The sequence below is a fragment of the Schistosoma haematobium genome, chromosome 4 (genome assembly GCF_000699445.3).
Source record: "Schistosoma haematobium chromosome 4, whole genome shotgun sequence".
In the NCBI taxonomy this organism is placed as follows: Eukaryota; Metazoa; Platyhelminthes; class Trematoda; order Strigeidida; family Schistosomatidae; genus Schistosoma; species Schistosoma haematobium.
The window spans coordinates 10317678-10334156 of record NC_067199.1 but is presented as its reverse complement, the minus strand read 5'-3'; the positions used below and the strand labels follow the sequence as shown (position 1 = coordinate 10334156).

The window sequence follows — 16479 nt, the reverse complement described above, 5'->3', positions numbered from 1 at the left end:
TAAGCAGCCTGTAGAAATCCAGTGCTTATAAGTGGGACGTTTCGTGAAGAGGATAGCGACTTTACTCGCCATTTTCATGGCGTCATGCAAATGCAGCCAATGCTCATCTATACTTTTCGGTGGGTTGATAGCTGAAAGCATTGAATATCAACTGTTCACTTGGATATTTCAACGAGTAAAAATTAAAATTTGTGACATTATATGACTTGATAAAAAGTTTTTGATATGAAGTGGCCTCCACTAATTTGTATTTGTGTTATTACGATCGGTTAACTTGGTTGTTGATTACATATTTTATTCATTCTATTCTGACATTACAATCGCATTTTATTGACCGGTTGATATTTAATAAAGTGAATAATAGAGTGAAAATTAGATCTAATAAAATTGCTCATGATGTTATGGTAATTCACTTTCTCTCTAGTAATGCTTTCATGTGACCACGTGCATACAACCAATTTCGTAAACAACACCCCCACCACAGGAAAGCAGTGAGTAGGACTTCCCTGATAGTGGTTGTATGCACGTGGCAATGTGAGAGCATTGCGAGAGGGAGAGTTGACTCCCCACTCTCGGCCGTACCAGGGCATTTGGGGGCTCTGGTGTCTCCTCATTTGCGAATAAATCTTTCGCCTTTTACAACTGTAGTACGAACTTCACACTTTGTATTTTGACCGTTTACAATCAAATAAAAGGGTTGGAGTAGAGTTAAGTAAGAACTGCTGATGCTTTTAATTTTACATAAATAGTAGCAAATCTTTTGAATTGAGAAATTTATCACCGGCAAAGTTATCACCAAAGCCTTACGAAATAAACTATAAAGCACATAGAATCTCTCTATCCTACCACTCATTACTCAACAGTTCTTAAGTCAAGTTCATTTCAGTGATTCCCGTGTAACTCGAAATGCGTTAAAGTTGGTAAATAATCTCTTCGTAGTTTAGTGAACTACTTGTTGAACTTTAAGTTTTTTAATTTATTCAATCAAATTGACTTTATGGTTAAAAACAGAAACAACTAGAAGAGTCTAATATTTTGTTTACTCTACCTACAAAATACACTTTAGAATGTCACTCAGTTGTAATCAACATAAAGCAAAACACAAATATGCATTGGTTTAAATTGCCATAATAAACCAGTACGAGGCAAAATCAACAACAAGAGTACCAAAGGACTACAAATAACTAGAATACCAATGATATTAAGAGATACTAGGAATTGGAGAAAAGGAATAAAAATGCATATATGAAAGGAATACTGGAACTCAAGACCTAGGATAAAACAAAGAGTGAATGTTTCTGAGGCATTGAGATCGATCCTGAAACATGTCACCCAAAGCCTTCAACCACTGATAGCGGTTACTCTGCGGCTACCAACACAGCCCTTAAATGCTGTGGTATGGTCGAGGGTGGAGAGAGTTTGCTCTTCTTCTAGAAATGCTCTCGCATAACCACGCGTATACAGCCACTACCAGGTAAGTCCTACTCAATGTCTTTCTTCATTGAGGTCGTTGTTTACGAAATTGAGAGGATGAAAAGCGAATGTTCGACGCTTGGACCGAGTTGACGGATACAGAGGATCCACCAAGGGAGTTAGGAAACCCTAATTCCAAACCAATGGTGCACATGGACTCCAGGATCCTGAATGAGAAAATGGCGTACTAACCTATTGTTGGTCACCGACTATCGTGAGACCGCATCTCCTAGCGTTGCCTTGTGAATCCGACCTCTATGTCAAAGGCTCGGGGAGTGGCCCCTTAAGGAAACTATTTGTATCTGGGCACCCGGAAAGTATATCAGTTCACACGAATTCACTGGTTTGTATGGCGCACATATTTATTGCCCCCTTGTACTAATATTAATTTTTAAATAAATGAATAATTAGTTAATTTATTAGGTAATTGAAGCTATTATTTATACACAAAATAGTATAATTAATCGTTGTTCCTTAATTCATAAATGAATAATTCTAGATTAGTGATTACTATACATCAATAAATGATCCTTTTATTTCTAGTCATCATAAAGAAATGGTCTAATCATAATAATTACGTCATTTAACTTCGCGAATGTAAAATTGACATCTTTCTGATAGGCTGAAGTCTTTTTTTCTCATCATTATCATCATCTTAATAGTTTCCATTTTTCTGCAATATTTACCAAAGATGCAGTCTTCTTCACGATCCATCATTACAAAGAATATACCTACTCAGATATCTTTAAATCGTTCAACAATTGGCGATGGAATAGTTCTAGCATGTATGACTTTTCCGGGATCTCGTGACAGTAAACGATTACAAAAATTAATCAGTTTACTCGGTGAAATTGGACAAATTAATTTAGAAGATCATGAAGAACAAATATGTGATAGTATGAGACTTCGATTACGATTATTTGTCCGACGTGTTATTAATTTGGTAAGTGAGAATATTCACACATTTTTTACTCACACAGTGTGTATATTTTTGTATGATACACTTTTTTATCGACTTGAACAAGATCTCTTCTGAAGTAGGCGGCTATTTGTTAAAGCACCTATTATTTATTTACAAAGATATTCTTCTATCAATCTACTGAATTATATACTTTTATGGTTAGACTACAACTATATTATAACGACAGCTTTGAAGGCTTATCAATTAGGAAATAGTATTTAATTACGAAACAATTTCTAATAAAAATTAATCAAATTAAGATGGATAAAGAGTTTCAACATTGTAAGTGAAAGAATAAAAGTTAAGTTTGAAAATTGGGAGTCCGACCAGATTCAGTAGTCAAGTTTACAATTGTTAAGGTTGGAAGTTATAGAATCAGGTGTTAATGATACAATATATTTGGAGTTTGAGAATACTTTTTGACCATAAAAACACTTGATTATTATTTAAAAAGCATCATTTACGTTCAGGTGCAGTCTATGTCAAAGGCGCGTATTTCTTTTTAATTTGGCTTACGCACCATGATAAATTCACAATGTGTTCGCATGAAATTTGTTTGGGTTTTTTTTTGACAATTTTAAGTCATTCACTAGTAGATGTACGGAAAAATAACCGGAAATGCATGATAAAGGACACATACTGAACATCGATAAACGTATAAGTTACACTTATCCTATTCTTTGTTATCCCCCACGTTTTCAATGTTGCACAAAATCCGGTAAACACTGTCTTATATCCGATTGGTTCTTTTAAATTCATCGGTAGAATATAGTCTTGCCTATTTCTACTTTAAGAACTTTCGAGGATAAAGCCTTCCACAAATCGTAACTTATTAATGTCTTGCCTTAACAACTGCCGATAAAACAAAAATGTTCATATCGTACAAATTTCTAATCAACAAACAAACAAATTATTATAGGCAGTGCAATACTAGGATTGTTAAACAACAGCAAACAATACATTTAAACTTGGTAAAATGATGTAAACATGTCATGGTAAACAAAATTTGTATCTCTACGATAAAGCATTTTGTACAGTAAACATTGTCTTCCTCCAACAGAATATTTCATTGTGACTGGAAATATTTTATATGAACAAAACAAAGAGATCGCTCAAAATTAATAGACGAACAAATAAGTTATTTTCTCTAATCTGATTGTTAAGATTTTTCAATTTCGATTATATTTTTCCCTCCTAAGAAGCCATACCCGTGCTTCCTCTCCAAAAATGATGTTAACTTGTTAATAGTTCTTCCATAGGGTCGTCTTTATCACGGATTGATCTCGGTTGAGGCAGTTTTGGAAACGAGGGAGCAATAAGCAACTGCTTCGTCTTAGTATTGTATTCCTGAATAGTAAACACCAGCTATGTTGCCAGGGATCGATCTCAAGACCTTCAGGCTTTGCAGGGAACGTTAAGCCATTAGGATCTCCAATTCAGTATCCAATATTGCAATCCTAACTGTAATCAGTTTGTAATGTAGCACAGCTACTGAGAATTCATTGGTGTCAAAACTGTTATATTAGATGTCGACCCGGTGGTTTACTGCATGACCTGTGTTATAGCGGAACAAATAGTAAAGAAAGTATAACTTTGGGGACTAATTTTCGGGTTACTATTTGTATTTTTATTGTTCACTTATTAAACAACTGTATTATTGTATTTACCCTTACTGATTGTAAGCTTCCAATAGATATGTTAACTAATATTATGCGTCTTACTACTCCCTCATTATTACCAATTATCCACTCACCATCTCCTTCTGTTCCCTTCCACTTTTGGCGTAGCAATGCTTAGATTGTAAGTTCATATTCATTTTGTTGTGGGAGGAGGAAATTAGTCCATGTTATTGTACGAGTTGATGCACATAAGATATAATACTCCACAACTCCATGATGTATTCCATTATCGGACGGAAGACTGAGTCAGAAGAAAGGTATACATTTTTGGCGGAGAAGAGTTAAAATTATTCTCAGTCTCAACTCAAGGTTAACCTGCCAGTCAAAGCTTAGAATATTATGAGATAACTGGAATAGTATACTTAGGATAGAGAAATATTTCAGGCTTCTCATTAACGGATCTTCTCTTGGGATACCGACTAACCTTACAGTCATGACAACCCGAAAGGCTCTGGTTCTGATCTATGGCAGGCTCATTGATGTGCAGTGTTAGGAAGTTTCATACTATGAAAAATCAATCTGTATCAAATACAACTTATAGATTAAACTAATCTCCACAAGATCCCTTCTAATGGATTTATATTGTTAAGTGTTGCTTTCTCTTATTTTTACAGCTTGATGAATACAAGAATGAATCTATTTATCTAGTTAGCTTCGGTGTTGGTTCGTTACTTATGTTATTATCTGTTATACATATACTCTCGTTGAATAATTCTCGTTCAGAAAATAATTATACTAATCGAATAAGTATAAATGGAATTATTTGTGTTGGTTTACCATTAATTGGTTTAAGAGGTAAACGAGGTGAATTGAATGATCCACTCCTATCGATACCAGCTTTACCAATATTATTTATTATAGGCGCTAGAAGTCGACTTGGTGGTTATAAAGAAGCAGTTGAATTTCGAAAGAGATTATTCAATGCTAGACAAAGACAACGTCCACTAACTTCTCGAATCGATAATAATGACAATGATAATTTAATTCATATGAATTATACTAACCAATTTCGACACAAAATCAATGGATCATCTAGCATCACTGCTACTAATACTACTACTGTTGTTCATGATGATAATAATGAATTGAATTCGATCTCACCAACTTTTGATTTATTAGTTATTGGAGGTGCCGACCATTTACTTCGAATGCAACCGTCTGCATGTAGACGTTGGTGTACTACACAAAGTATGGTAGATATTAGAATGATGGTAAGCTAAACTAGGCTTACCTCAACGCAATGTATCTATATATTCGTTTGTTCTAACTCCATTTTATAATTTCATTATTACCATGGTTTATTTTTGGTTTGCCAATAAAATAAACCTTTATATAGGCTAGTACTTAGCTAAATATTAGAAATAGTACATATTTTTGACCAAGTACTTCATTGACCACGATGAGAATAAATGAAATTCAACTACACCGATTGGCGGGTATTGTAGTGGTTGTTCGCTGGGTAAAGTTATTTTATTAGTTACATCATATAACCAAAGGTTTTTTTTATTCGATCATCTAATGTTATATGATTATAGAAATTTATCACTTTCATTGATGGTAGCGACTAACTCTTCAAAAATAAACGAATTAAATAACTTGACTGGAGACTAAAAATAATTCCGCCTCTAAATTCTTAAGGACGGGCTTGCAGGTTTTTCAGTTAATTTCTATCATGTAGACATTATTGAATGAGACATAACTTGGTTAAATGTTATCATTCTGAGTAACTCCATATAACCATTCAATTAAAACACCGTCAATTCAACAACTACCAACGGTATAAAGACAGAAATTGAAATACCAAGTGACTGGGAATACTGCATTTTGAACATACTAGTCAGCGGATCAAACCAGTGAATTGTTGTGGTATAACGACTTACTTTATATAAACTAAATCTCCCAATAAAATCCATATGTAAATTGTTAACTCAGTTTATATGATGAATTTTTAATCTATTAAAACAAAAATAGGTTTGTGAATGTGTATGCTCTGAGTAAGGCTGTTAGAACATCATCCTGATAAATCCAAACATTGAAGAGATTTGGTTTGATTTATGTTTTCGAATGTATAATACAAGATTAGAACCACTGTTTGTATTCCTTCAAGACTAGTTGACACTTGATGTACCTAATAAAGTGAATGTCAAAGAGTCGCAATAAATAAGTAGAATTTAATTTGTACAATCATAATTATTCTACGAGGTATTGTCGTGTTACACAACTGTTTGAACCTCGAAGTAGTTGAAACAGTATTCGGACTTATGATTCACTGGTTGAAAATGTAGTATTTGTGCCACAGATCCGCATGTGATCCCTACCTGTAGAGTTGCATCATTCCAAATATCTTGCAAAAAATGAAATGTCACAGAGACAATTTCCAGATACTTTCCAAACATATGTGGTACAGCTTGCTAACTCGTTCTGCTTGGTTATACGGATACTAGTAATGGTTATTTAGGGAAAAATACGTATTTGTTGACTAATATTCTTTAACTGTACGTCATATCAGAATTAATTTGTGAACAAATCAATCATCACGTAGGTCATTTACTAAGTCTAGGTTTATATACTTGGCTTCAAGACGCTATCTGTTAAAGCTAATGATACTCAGCTGCTCAAATTGAAGTAGATGCAAGTTCCGAACAAACAAATTATTAGTTAGATCCTAATTGCCTTGATGTCAACAAACCATTGCTTCTCAATCAGTCATAAACAGTGTCAGACCTCCACTGTGTACAGTTTGATGGACTGAAATGAAATCAACCCGTGAGGTTGTATCAAATTACCAGACAGTGAAGCTTCTAATTCTAGTTACTTACGGTTAAAATACAATGGCAATATGTCTAACAGTTGGTCTTTTCGTATGTTTCAGCTTGTAAAGTATCGGACCAGCAATTTATTGGTATCTGGTTCAAGTGCTCTTTACCGCTTAAGATGACTCCATAGTTGTGTAAATACAACACATCTCACTTAAAATGATCTTAATTTCATCCTTAGAACCATTTTCACCCGTAATTTACATCATAGATGGACTTAATCTGGACGACCATCGAAAGCCAAAGGGGAGAGAACAATGAGGATGATTGTCTTCCCAACATTATCCACTAAAATGAGACAGCTGTTCAGTATCCTCTGTTTTTCAGTTGTTGTATCTAGCTAAAATCATTCTTCACACTAAACAATATCCATAAGCCTCCTATTACTAACATATATTTATTTTTTTTCAGAATGCTATCAAAAAGTTTATTTGTAAAACTAGAATACAACCATTTGGATAGTTATCCATGGACTTTATATTATCCCCATTAACTCCCAGTGGTAAGAGGTGATCATGACTTGATATTATGTTGACAACAATAACACATTCATAAGCATTAAATCCAGATTTTTGTTTTTACGCTACATTGGTAAGAATATAATACAATTCAACAATTTCTTTTGAATATCATCAGAGAGCGGAAATAATGTATAACCATATACAAAAGTTTACATCGTTTTGATTAGTATCAACATGATACATGCTATCGTTCATATTTTTTCAAGAAAAAAACAACCTCTGAAATAATTGGATTCAAATGGAATAGAGAATTACTTAAGATATGATTTTTAGTAGATGAGAAATAAACACTAAGGTGTATAATATTAATATTTTTGTATTTCGAGTTATTTACATTGTGAATTTTGTATAATAGTTGTAAATAAATAATATTACTTGTTAATTTTTCAAATTCTCACATATGAATAACTGTACTCAAACCACAATACATTTTAATAACCTTGTATAAATTTATGTGTTATACTACACACTTAGCTGTTCAAGAAAATTAATAACGAGATGGTGGGAAATATTTGTAGCTCGGTTAAATGATTTTGGTGAAGTTGCATCCTCTGTACTCGGTGTTTTGATTATGAAGCTTCCATTGTTTTTAGATACATCATCAGTTCACAGAACGGAACCTCACCAAGAATAGTAATACAATTTGTGTGAAAAAATCCTCACAGACAAATCATAGTCATGGCTTATTGATTAGTAGTCCTAACTAAACCGATATTCGAACAAGCAGACATAGTGTAACATAATCCATGTTCCTGATGTTAACCTTAAGACATTGTCGTTTGAAGTCGATCTACACTACCTGTTTGACGTCAGCTAAAATGAGGTTACACTTTGAAAACTAGGTTAAATCAGCAATTAATAATTGTGTGGTTTAGTGTTACTTGATTAGTTAATCGGAGATGTCCATCAGTACAAATTTACTCTAAATTATTGTACCCTGAGATATAAATTTTGTGAGCCCCCAAATGCCCTGGTACGGCCGAGAGTGGGGAAAGTCCGCTCTCCCTCTCGAAATGCTCTCACATGGCCACGCGTATATAACATCTGCCAGGGAAGTCCTACTCACTGCCTTCTCGTGACGGGGGTGTTGTTTACGAAAATCAGAGGACGAAAAGCGAATGTCCGGCGCTATAACCGGATCCCAAGCCAATGGTGCACATGGACTCCAGTATCCTGCGGGGACAAATGGAGTATGAATCGATTGTTGGTCACCGTCTTCCATGGGACTGAATCTCCTTACGATGCTTCACTGCCTTGTGGATCAAACCTTCAAGTCGAAGGCTCGGGGTGTGGCCCCCTAAGAAAACCGCCTGCTTCGGTTTGGGAACCTGGGCAGTATCAGAGCCCTCACACATATCGAATGAGATTTGTGTGGCGCACATGTATTTGGTGCCTCATTGTACCAATATCTATGTGTTAAAATAAATAAGCAAATAAATTTTGTGAATCTATGCGACTTACTTTGAACACTGTACCCATCATAACCAGCCCAAGCTAACAATCTTCATTATACTAAAGCCAAGCTCCATGTTATGCCCTCCATACTTTAATTGATATGCAGTTTAGCTATCCTCACCTGCAATGTCTCAACTATAGGTAACGTTACACTAGCCGAATTTGTCATTGAACAACTGAAATCTCTGAATCAATACCGCCTACGATTTCATCAGTGACTGGTCTGTGGATAACAGTTTTGATTACCTTAATTGATCCAAGTGCTCGATATGCATTAGTCATTCCTTACGGATCAGAAATAGAGTTTACAGTTAGTAGTATTGACGAAGCAATTTCTTAGAAAAAAAATCCCAACGGATTCTCATTGTGATATTAAAATAAACCTTGTCACTATCTTCCTCACTTAAATTGAATGAAGGAAATAGTAGTTTTCATGGGAGACAACCTATTGATCACATCACAAGGATACTGGGTCTTTAATTCGAAAAGAAAAATTAAATACTCTGACGAGATATACATAGTAATTAATAAAATAAAAGTTCGCTAGAAACTTCATCGAATACAGATAGAGTCTGTGCCTGATTTGAAATATGATCAAAAGTGGATATATACGTATATTTGTAAAGTTTTCCTCTCAATTTCGGTCAACATTGTTTGGCCTGTTGAATTTCCGATAATAATTGTTCCCAATTAAAGTTTCTATTCGGTAATTCTGCTGTGTTTTTCTGAAAAAGTTGGTCATCATATTGTGGACCAGCGCACCAGAGTGATTCTAAATCGTACTTTAATCTTGTAGAAGGTAGAAACAAATGAAGAAAAATGGTGCCTGAAAAGAAGACACACAAAGATAAAAGGTTAATTTGCAGTTATCATCACTAACTTTACAAAGACACGAATCATTAAGTGATCTCCAGTGCTGTTAGAGTAGTTGTCATTTTCCGATTGCCCCGCCAAAAATGGTGCTTCTTTAGGAACCTGAAAAAGCTGCTGGGTTAGAAGTGGTCGCGACGACCCAGAAGCGTGGTTGTAGCGCTTAGAGGACAACCGCCTGAGGCCGGTCATGCACGACCCTTTGGTACTTTTAGTTGTGCTAGCCTCGTATATTTACGGCCTCACCGCCAGCGATAGGAATCTGTCAGGTAAGGTGTTCTATTTCCAGGGCTGGAATGCAATTACACTAATTATGGGATTTCCTTAGATTCAGTCATTATTGATGCAGGGGGTGCATCGGTCCAAGTTGTCACATCCTACGAAGTCAACATAGAGGACAAAGCAATCAGCAAGATGAGAAGCGTAGGATAGTAAATAATATTTAGAACAGTGAGTATATAAGCGTGAATAATACGGTTCGAAAGGAGCAAACGCATCTGAAAGATGGAAATTCGGGAATAACTTCCTAAAATCACCTAACATCAGATCATAGTGTATGCAATGTCGAGTCAGCTAGACTAGTGACCACATTACAACTTTATCGACAGAATTCGATCAACATTAAAGTACTAAACAAACGTATAATACTAATCAGTAGTCAGTCAATTGTACATTTCTCAATAGTAACATCTCAGACTAGGGAATTAAGTGACACGGGTTTAAATCCCATAATGAGCACCAGTCCTCCTAAAATTACAAGTATGCCCCGATGACGAGCGCCAATTAGCATGGAACCCAGGTCTATGGTTTTCTACTGACTACTTCCGACAACTAAACAGACTGAGAATAACTAAGACCATGACGGAGGATGAGTGCAACTGTACACTCCAAAAGAGTACGACTTACACATGATATTTAAATATTCAAGTAGCTACCTCGTACTTATCATTCTTGAGACTTATTTTTCCCAAACTATACTGGATGATAGTATTTTGACTCCTTTAATTTCTACCTTTGTGATTTCCCATCGGTATCTACTGACATGAAATATGACAATTCAAACTAGTGCAGAATTAATTCATTTTTGTATTGGTTGTTTGAATCTTCCTATTGATGTTTAGGGCTGCAACTGATCAGTCTCCTATTGGTATATGTGCATCCTGTGAGGATTACCTTGATATTGCATTAAATGACAAGCATTATAAACAGAGAGATTTAAGGCAATATCGAGCCAATCCGCACATGATGCACATATGCCAATAGGAGACTGATCAATTGCAGTTCTAAACATCAATAGGAAGATTTAAACGATCAATACAAAAATGAATTAAAATTTCACCCCACTGCACAAGCTAGTGGCTATTTGGACTTAGTAGCTAAGAGAATAGTGCGATGGCATTTGAAGCGAGTGGATATCAACTCTGGGATGCAGGTACATCCAGCCGACGAATCCCAGGTAGGACGAAACGCGTCCTGGATTTCACTGCTAGACATCATCCATCTTTGCCTATAACGCTGAATTACTTCAGGTGCTACGTTGCCTATAACAGATCGTCATAATACTAATAGAACTCACTATTATTCAGTATTTGAACTGGTTAAACTATTTACTGATCATATAATATACTTTAACTATTCTAGATGTAGAATAAATCACGTATTGGTGGATTGATCCCTTAAATTTTTGTAGGCTCATGTCCCTTTTTTCCTCTTTTCAAATTTATTTCACTGGATTATACTCTTTAAATAACACCTCCAAACCCTAATCTTCCCGATTACTGCTTATGCTCTTGTTACCTCTACCACTACGGGATTTGAATCGACAACTGCATCTCTGTGCTAAGGTGGTGTGGCAACTCGAACTGATGTACGTACGTACGTACGAAGTTCTACGTTGTTACTGACTGACTGAGGCTCATCAGAAATACGAAATAAAGTGTATTCAGTTTGATTTCGCTTACTCATATCGACAGCTATCCACTCGCAGGATCCATCGATTCCCTGGAACAATGGTATTGGGATACTTGTATTCCTCAATTTGTATTTTAACTACGATTGATATTTAATAGAAAAAAGTGAACTCATAAATATGATCATATTTACAAAGGGATTGTAGAGAAAAGTTTACCATTACACAAAGACCTCCCAAGCTTAGTATAGCTGTTGGGACGAGAATTTACTACTTGATAAGTGATTAATGAATTTACATGAGAATGAACAAAAATCAGAACAACTTACGAGAATGACCCATCATATTTGAATGGCTCACAAAAGAGGTAGGTTAGAATACTATGCAATAAAACACAGTTACATTATATACCTGGGACATATGCGTCAGTTCCGCAATTTGTTCAAGGATATCAACCAAACACTTATTTCGCTTATATAACTTTCGTCTGACTAACGCAGGCCTACCTACTTTACCACATATCAGTATTTGTGTGTAAGTCCATGTTTAGCTATAATGCTAGTAGAAGGATGAACTCCTAACGACTAAATTCTCACTTAGAGATAAGTCAGAATACGTTGGTCAGTCTATTTTTTTACCGATTAGAGCTGGTGAACAGGTCTACGAGGTGCTAGGAGTCTCCGGTAATTTCTACTTCTGTACATTTGGCTTTGACGTTTTTTGGAATATATTTCTTTACAACTGTTAAGCCAAGTGAAATCCAGTGGTCAAGGTGTACTTCGTAAGGAAGAATGCGACAGTAGTGATTTACGATGTCAAGATTGGGTAATCAGTTGAATCGGATTCTTCAACATCAGATGGCTGAAATGCTCAAATGGAGTCACTAGCTCCTTATCGAGTGTTCAAATTCATACCCTATATCATCTACCTCTGTTGATGCAGTTGTCAATAGAATATAAGATTTATTTATGGGCTTACTTTGAAAATTACTTTTATCGTTTAGAATTCTCTACTGATGTCCTAACTCTTCAACAATAATAGGCATATTTTGATAGCGAAAAATTTACCAAGTACCGAATCACCTTACTAATCCTATCTAATAATTTGAATTTTATATTTCGAAAAGACTTCGAATTATTACTAAATTTAACTGGTCTTGGCACTTGTAACTGCAGCCATTTTCTTGAGCACAATGAATAACAATGGTAATGTTTATTACGAGAAATGTCTCGACAAAAAATATAATATAACAGATACCTGCTTACTTATTCTGAATTTATACAACAGGGTATTGATTTGTCTACCATATAGCAAGTGAGGCTTGGTACCTATTATATATGAAGCTGTACCAGATTGCTGAGTTGTGATAATAATGTTTATAAGAAATATGGTAACAAACGCTACAGGATATATATACATTGATGTTGGATAACCAAAAACTTGAAAAGGACGCAATTACCTGGTTGAGGTAATATACTATGATTACAATAGATACCGAAGACGTCATCCAAATGGATAACATAAATAGTTACTTTCTCCATAAGACAGAATTGTTATAAGTCTACCTCGAGTCCAATCGTAAATATGTTCGAACAATTACGACCAGTCTGATGGAATTACGTACAGCTCTAAAACTCGGCTTATGCATTCAATCAATCTAACTGACACTACTCGACCGTCAATATTAACGACAGTAGAAAGTAACCCGACAGAGTTTTCTGCTCTACTTAGGTTAGTTAGTTCAGCTTTCCTAAAAGTTGACATTTCGTTGTCCGTTAGCAGATAGTGGGCGACTGGAGTATGAGTGATTGGGTGCTAAAGGAAATGCTCCTCAGTTTTTTTCTACATCGTCTCCAGTCGAAAAGAATCCCTCTCGCATTTTTAGGCCATAGTTTGATGAATTATTTTTTAAGGGTATTCTGTTTGATGAATCTAAACTGTTGTCTAGTGTTGCCTATTACTAGACTTCAGTCAGTCACAACGTAGAACTTCGTACGTACGTACGTACGTACTATTACTAAACTTACCTTTTTAAATTTCGTTGCCTACCACTACCTATGACAATTGAGTCGTTTTATCAGCAAACATTTCGGTCGAATCAGTTTCCTGTCATGTTTAAAATTCACTAGAATGCGTTTACGAGCAGCTTTCAATTCAGAAGTTGCTCAAATCTACTGATCTTTTCTATCTCTTGATGAACAATTTTAACAGAAGTCATTTGAGTTTTTTAAAGTATTTGGTGATTATATTGAGCTACCTTGGGATGAAAGTCCCTTTTCTGGTTAATCAAGAGTAATGAACGAAGACTTGGTTAGGGTAAGTCAATATATTGTCTTATGCAAAATCACACACTGCATTTGTAAAAAGTGAAAAGCATTGCATTAAATACACTATTTGCATATCTTATTTGAGTTGTCCCTTCCATTCCTGTTGTTATTTCATTTGCTTTCTATTCTCCTTTCTCTTTTCCTCTTCTGTTCGTAAGAAATCTACTTTTAATTCCTGACATATACTACTTATATCCGTCCATTTGAGTAGCACAGACCACACAAGTACTCAAATAATTTTTAACACACTCTTGATATATTTACTCCCTGAAAGATCTGTCTGTCCAATCATACAGACAGGCACATGTATATCAGTGAAAGTTTTAATTAAAAGGATATATTCCAGAGAGAACGACGGTCTACTGTCGATCCTCTCCAACGGTGTCGAGTAGTTGTATGGTTTATTTGTGTTGACTATTGAGTCGATGTTTGAGGGTTGTTAAGTAATCATCTCCTTATTGCTAAGTCAGTTCTTGCCGGAAATGTATGTCAAAGCAAAGCAGCAGCATTCAGTCACCATTACCGATTCATCAAGTTGGAAAGAAAAATCTCCACGTAAGTATTTTCCTGTCGAATTTGGCTTCATTTCGAAGTCGAAAACCACACGGTAGAACTTGAAATATTATTTTGCGCTAACTGTGATGAATAGGAGCGTCGGTATGTGCTACAAAGAGGTGACGGGATATATCCTCACTTCTCTAAGTGTTTCTTCCTATTTACTTGGACAGTACGTAAGCTACTATCGATTAAAATCGAATTCAGAAGTGTTCTGCTCCAAAACCTGATAACATACCTAACCAGAGGTTGCAAGAAGCCGGCAACGAATCTCTAGACACCTACACCAAGAGGGATCATTTTTCAAGAAGCCTGAAAAACAAATGACATTAGAATCGAATAGTGAAAAGACTGACTGCTATGCACATTGTTGGTAAAATATTTCTGTACAGAGGTATGAGGAGTACCTATTATAACAAGATTAATGATGCTTCTATGAGAGGGATATATTTCCCTCCTGGAAGCATGTTGCTGTAAGTCAACAGTAGAAATCAATAGGCAAGTGGGAATGATAACTGAAAACGCAAATTCTGCTCTGACCATGAAAATACATAAAAATAGAATAGGACTCACCAGTTTGTGTATATGGACAACAGTGTTTTGAATGTGTCTTTTAGATACACCGTTTCCAATAACCATATAAGGAGCCAGAAAGTTACGATCCACATTTAGGCAAACAATATCTCGGATATTTTCACGTTTTAATGCTTCCACTAATTCTGGTATATCAAAAAGATCTAGTTAAGTACTGGGTTAAGATAAGTTTCGGGAGCATACTTTCCATGCGTATAAAAGACAGATTTTCTTCGGGCCTCATTTTAGGAGATATATGAAGCTGCTCAACAACTGGGTTTACCTCCCAATGTTCATCATAGACTTCGAAAACTGTATCTTCTTCCACATTATTATTAATAGATTCTTGTTCGATTGGTGACTTTGATTCAGTACAGTAATGGCCAGAGGAGTGATTATTAAATCTGGAAAGTATTTTGGGGGTTGCAGTTAACAAGTTAGCACGTATTTTTTGCAACAAAAGCATTTTAGGTTGGTTGAGCCAGAGAACTCTTAAGTCCTCGATTTATCCATGGAATTTCTGGTAACAGAATACTTTGAACTATTTCTGGAAAACGTTGAAGTACAGATGATAGCTATTAACACACAAATAAAATAATTGCATGAATATTTAAGAAATCCAGTTGTATGATGCATATTAAGACAGTGTGGCCGATCTCCGTCGCATGTATAAAACAGATCAACGGTCAGCATTTTAAGACAAGAAAATAAGTGTACCAACACATGCAAATGTAAGAGGTATAACTAGACGTCACATAGATTTGCGATTTATAAACAAATGTCGTTGTTCACATACGAATAATACCTTAACGACATAAATAATAGCGTAAAATTACAATGTGAATAACCGAAACAAACAAATAAGGGGAAATAAAAGCAAACTTTGGAGATTTTGGAGAAAACCCTTAGGGGAAGATGGCGTGAATAAAGGCAACAAGGAACCTAAATATCGCCATTTACCGCAGAACGGCGTAAACAATGTGCGACTTCCCGAACACTTCCCCATTGAAGGAAAGTCTCAGGGTTAACACTTTTACATCTCTCAAAATTAACACCCAGCTGTCTAATTTTCCACAAGATAGACACCAAATTGCCTTTTTTTTCTCTGAAAACAACACTGATTTGTATACTTTGTGCCAAAAATTGAATTTATTTCGTATACTGTTTATTAGATTTTCAAAGTCAATGCTTAATGAAGAACACAAATAGGATTCCATGTGCCTGGTCACTAAGCATATATAGAATTCTCACTTTTTCGTATACAAACGCAGTTTAATCGAGATTGTAACAATTAGCAGCCTCAAGGTCAAAAACGATAAGGAGCAATCAATTGAAATCCG

General features: G+C 35.4%; 2 protein-coding genes across 4 annotated transcripts in view; one reads left to right on the top strand and one right to left on the bottom strand.

The window, feature by feature from the left end:
• The window catches only part of KANSL3 (KAT8 regulatory NSL complex subunit 3), a 29165-nt gene extending 21375 nt beyond the window's left edge, over positions 1-7790 (top strand). For both annotated transcript variants that reach the window (XM_051215618.1, XM_051215617.1), the window contains 3 exons: positions 2165-2416; positions 4728-5324; positions 7341-7790. In XM_051215618.1, the coding sequence (XP_051066150.1) occupies positions 2165-2416; positions 4728-5324; positions 7341-7391 (900 nt within the window). In that variant the 3' untranslated portion in view covers positions 7392-7790. The remainder of the gene's footprint in view (positions 1-2164; positions 2417-4727; positions 5325-7340) is intronic.
• Positions 7791-9281: 1491 nt separating this feature from the next.
• On the bottom strand, positions 9282-16479 carry MALSU1_1 (Mitochondrial assembly of ribosomal large subunit protein 1). Of its 2 annotated transcripts, none has more exons than XM_051215615.1 (5): positions 16391-16479; positions 15344-15714; positions 15140-15303; positions 11737-13962; positions 9282-9731 (listed from the first exon to the last, which is right to left on the bottom strand). In XM_051215615.1, exons 2-4 carry the CDS (start codon positions 15603-15605, stop codon positions 13912-13914), a joined length of 477 nt encoding a protein of 158 aa, XP_051066147.1. In that variant the 5' UTR covers positions 15606-15714; positions 16391-16479; the 3' UTR covers positions 9282-9731; positions 11737-13911. The 2 variants fall into 2 exon arrangements, with proteins under 2 accessions (XP_051066147.1, XP_051066148.1); XM_051215616.1 differs by having other exon boundaries at positions 11737-11824; positions 16391-16478.

Coding starts and splice junctions, on each gene's coding strand:
- MALSU1_1 (XM_051215616.1), bottom strand. CDS start 15,605: ATGCTTTTGTTGCAAAAAATACGTGCTAACTTGTTAACTGCAACCCCC. Junction 15,304..15,343: donor GTCTTTTATACGCATGGAAA/GTATGCTCCCGA, acceptor GTACTTAACTAG/ATCTTTTTGATATACCAGAA. Junction 11,825..15,139: donor TTGTCCATATACACAAACTG/GTGAGTCCTATT, acceptor TATCAATCGTAG/TTAAAATACAAATTGAGGAA.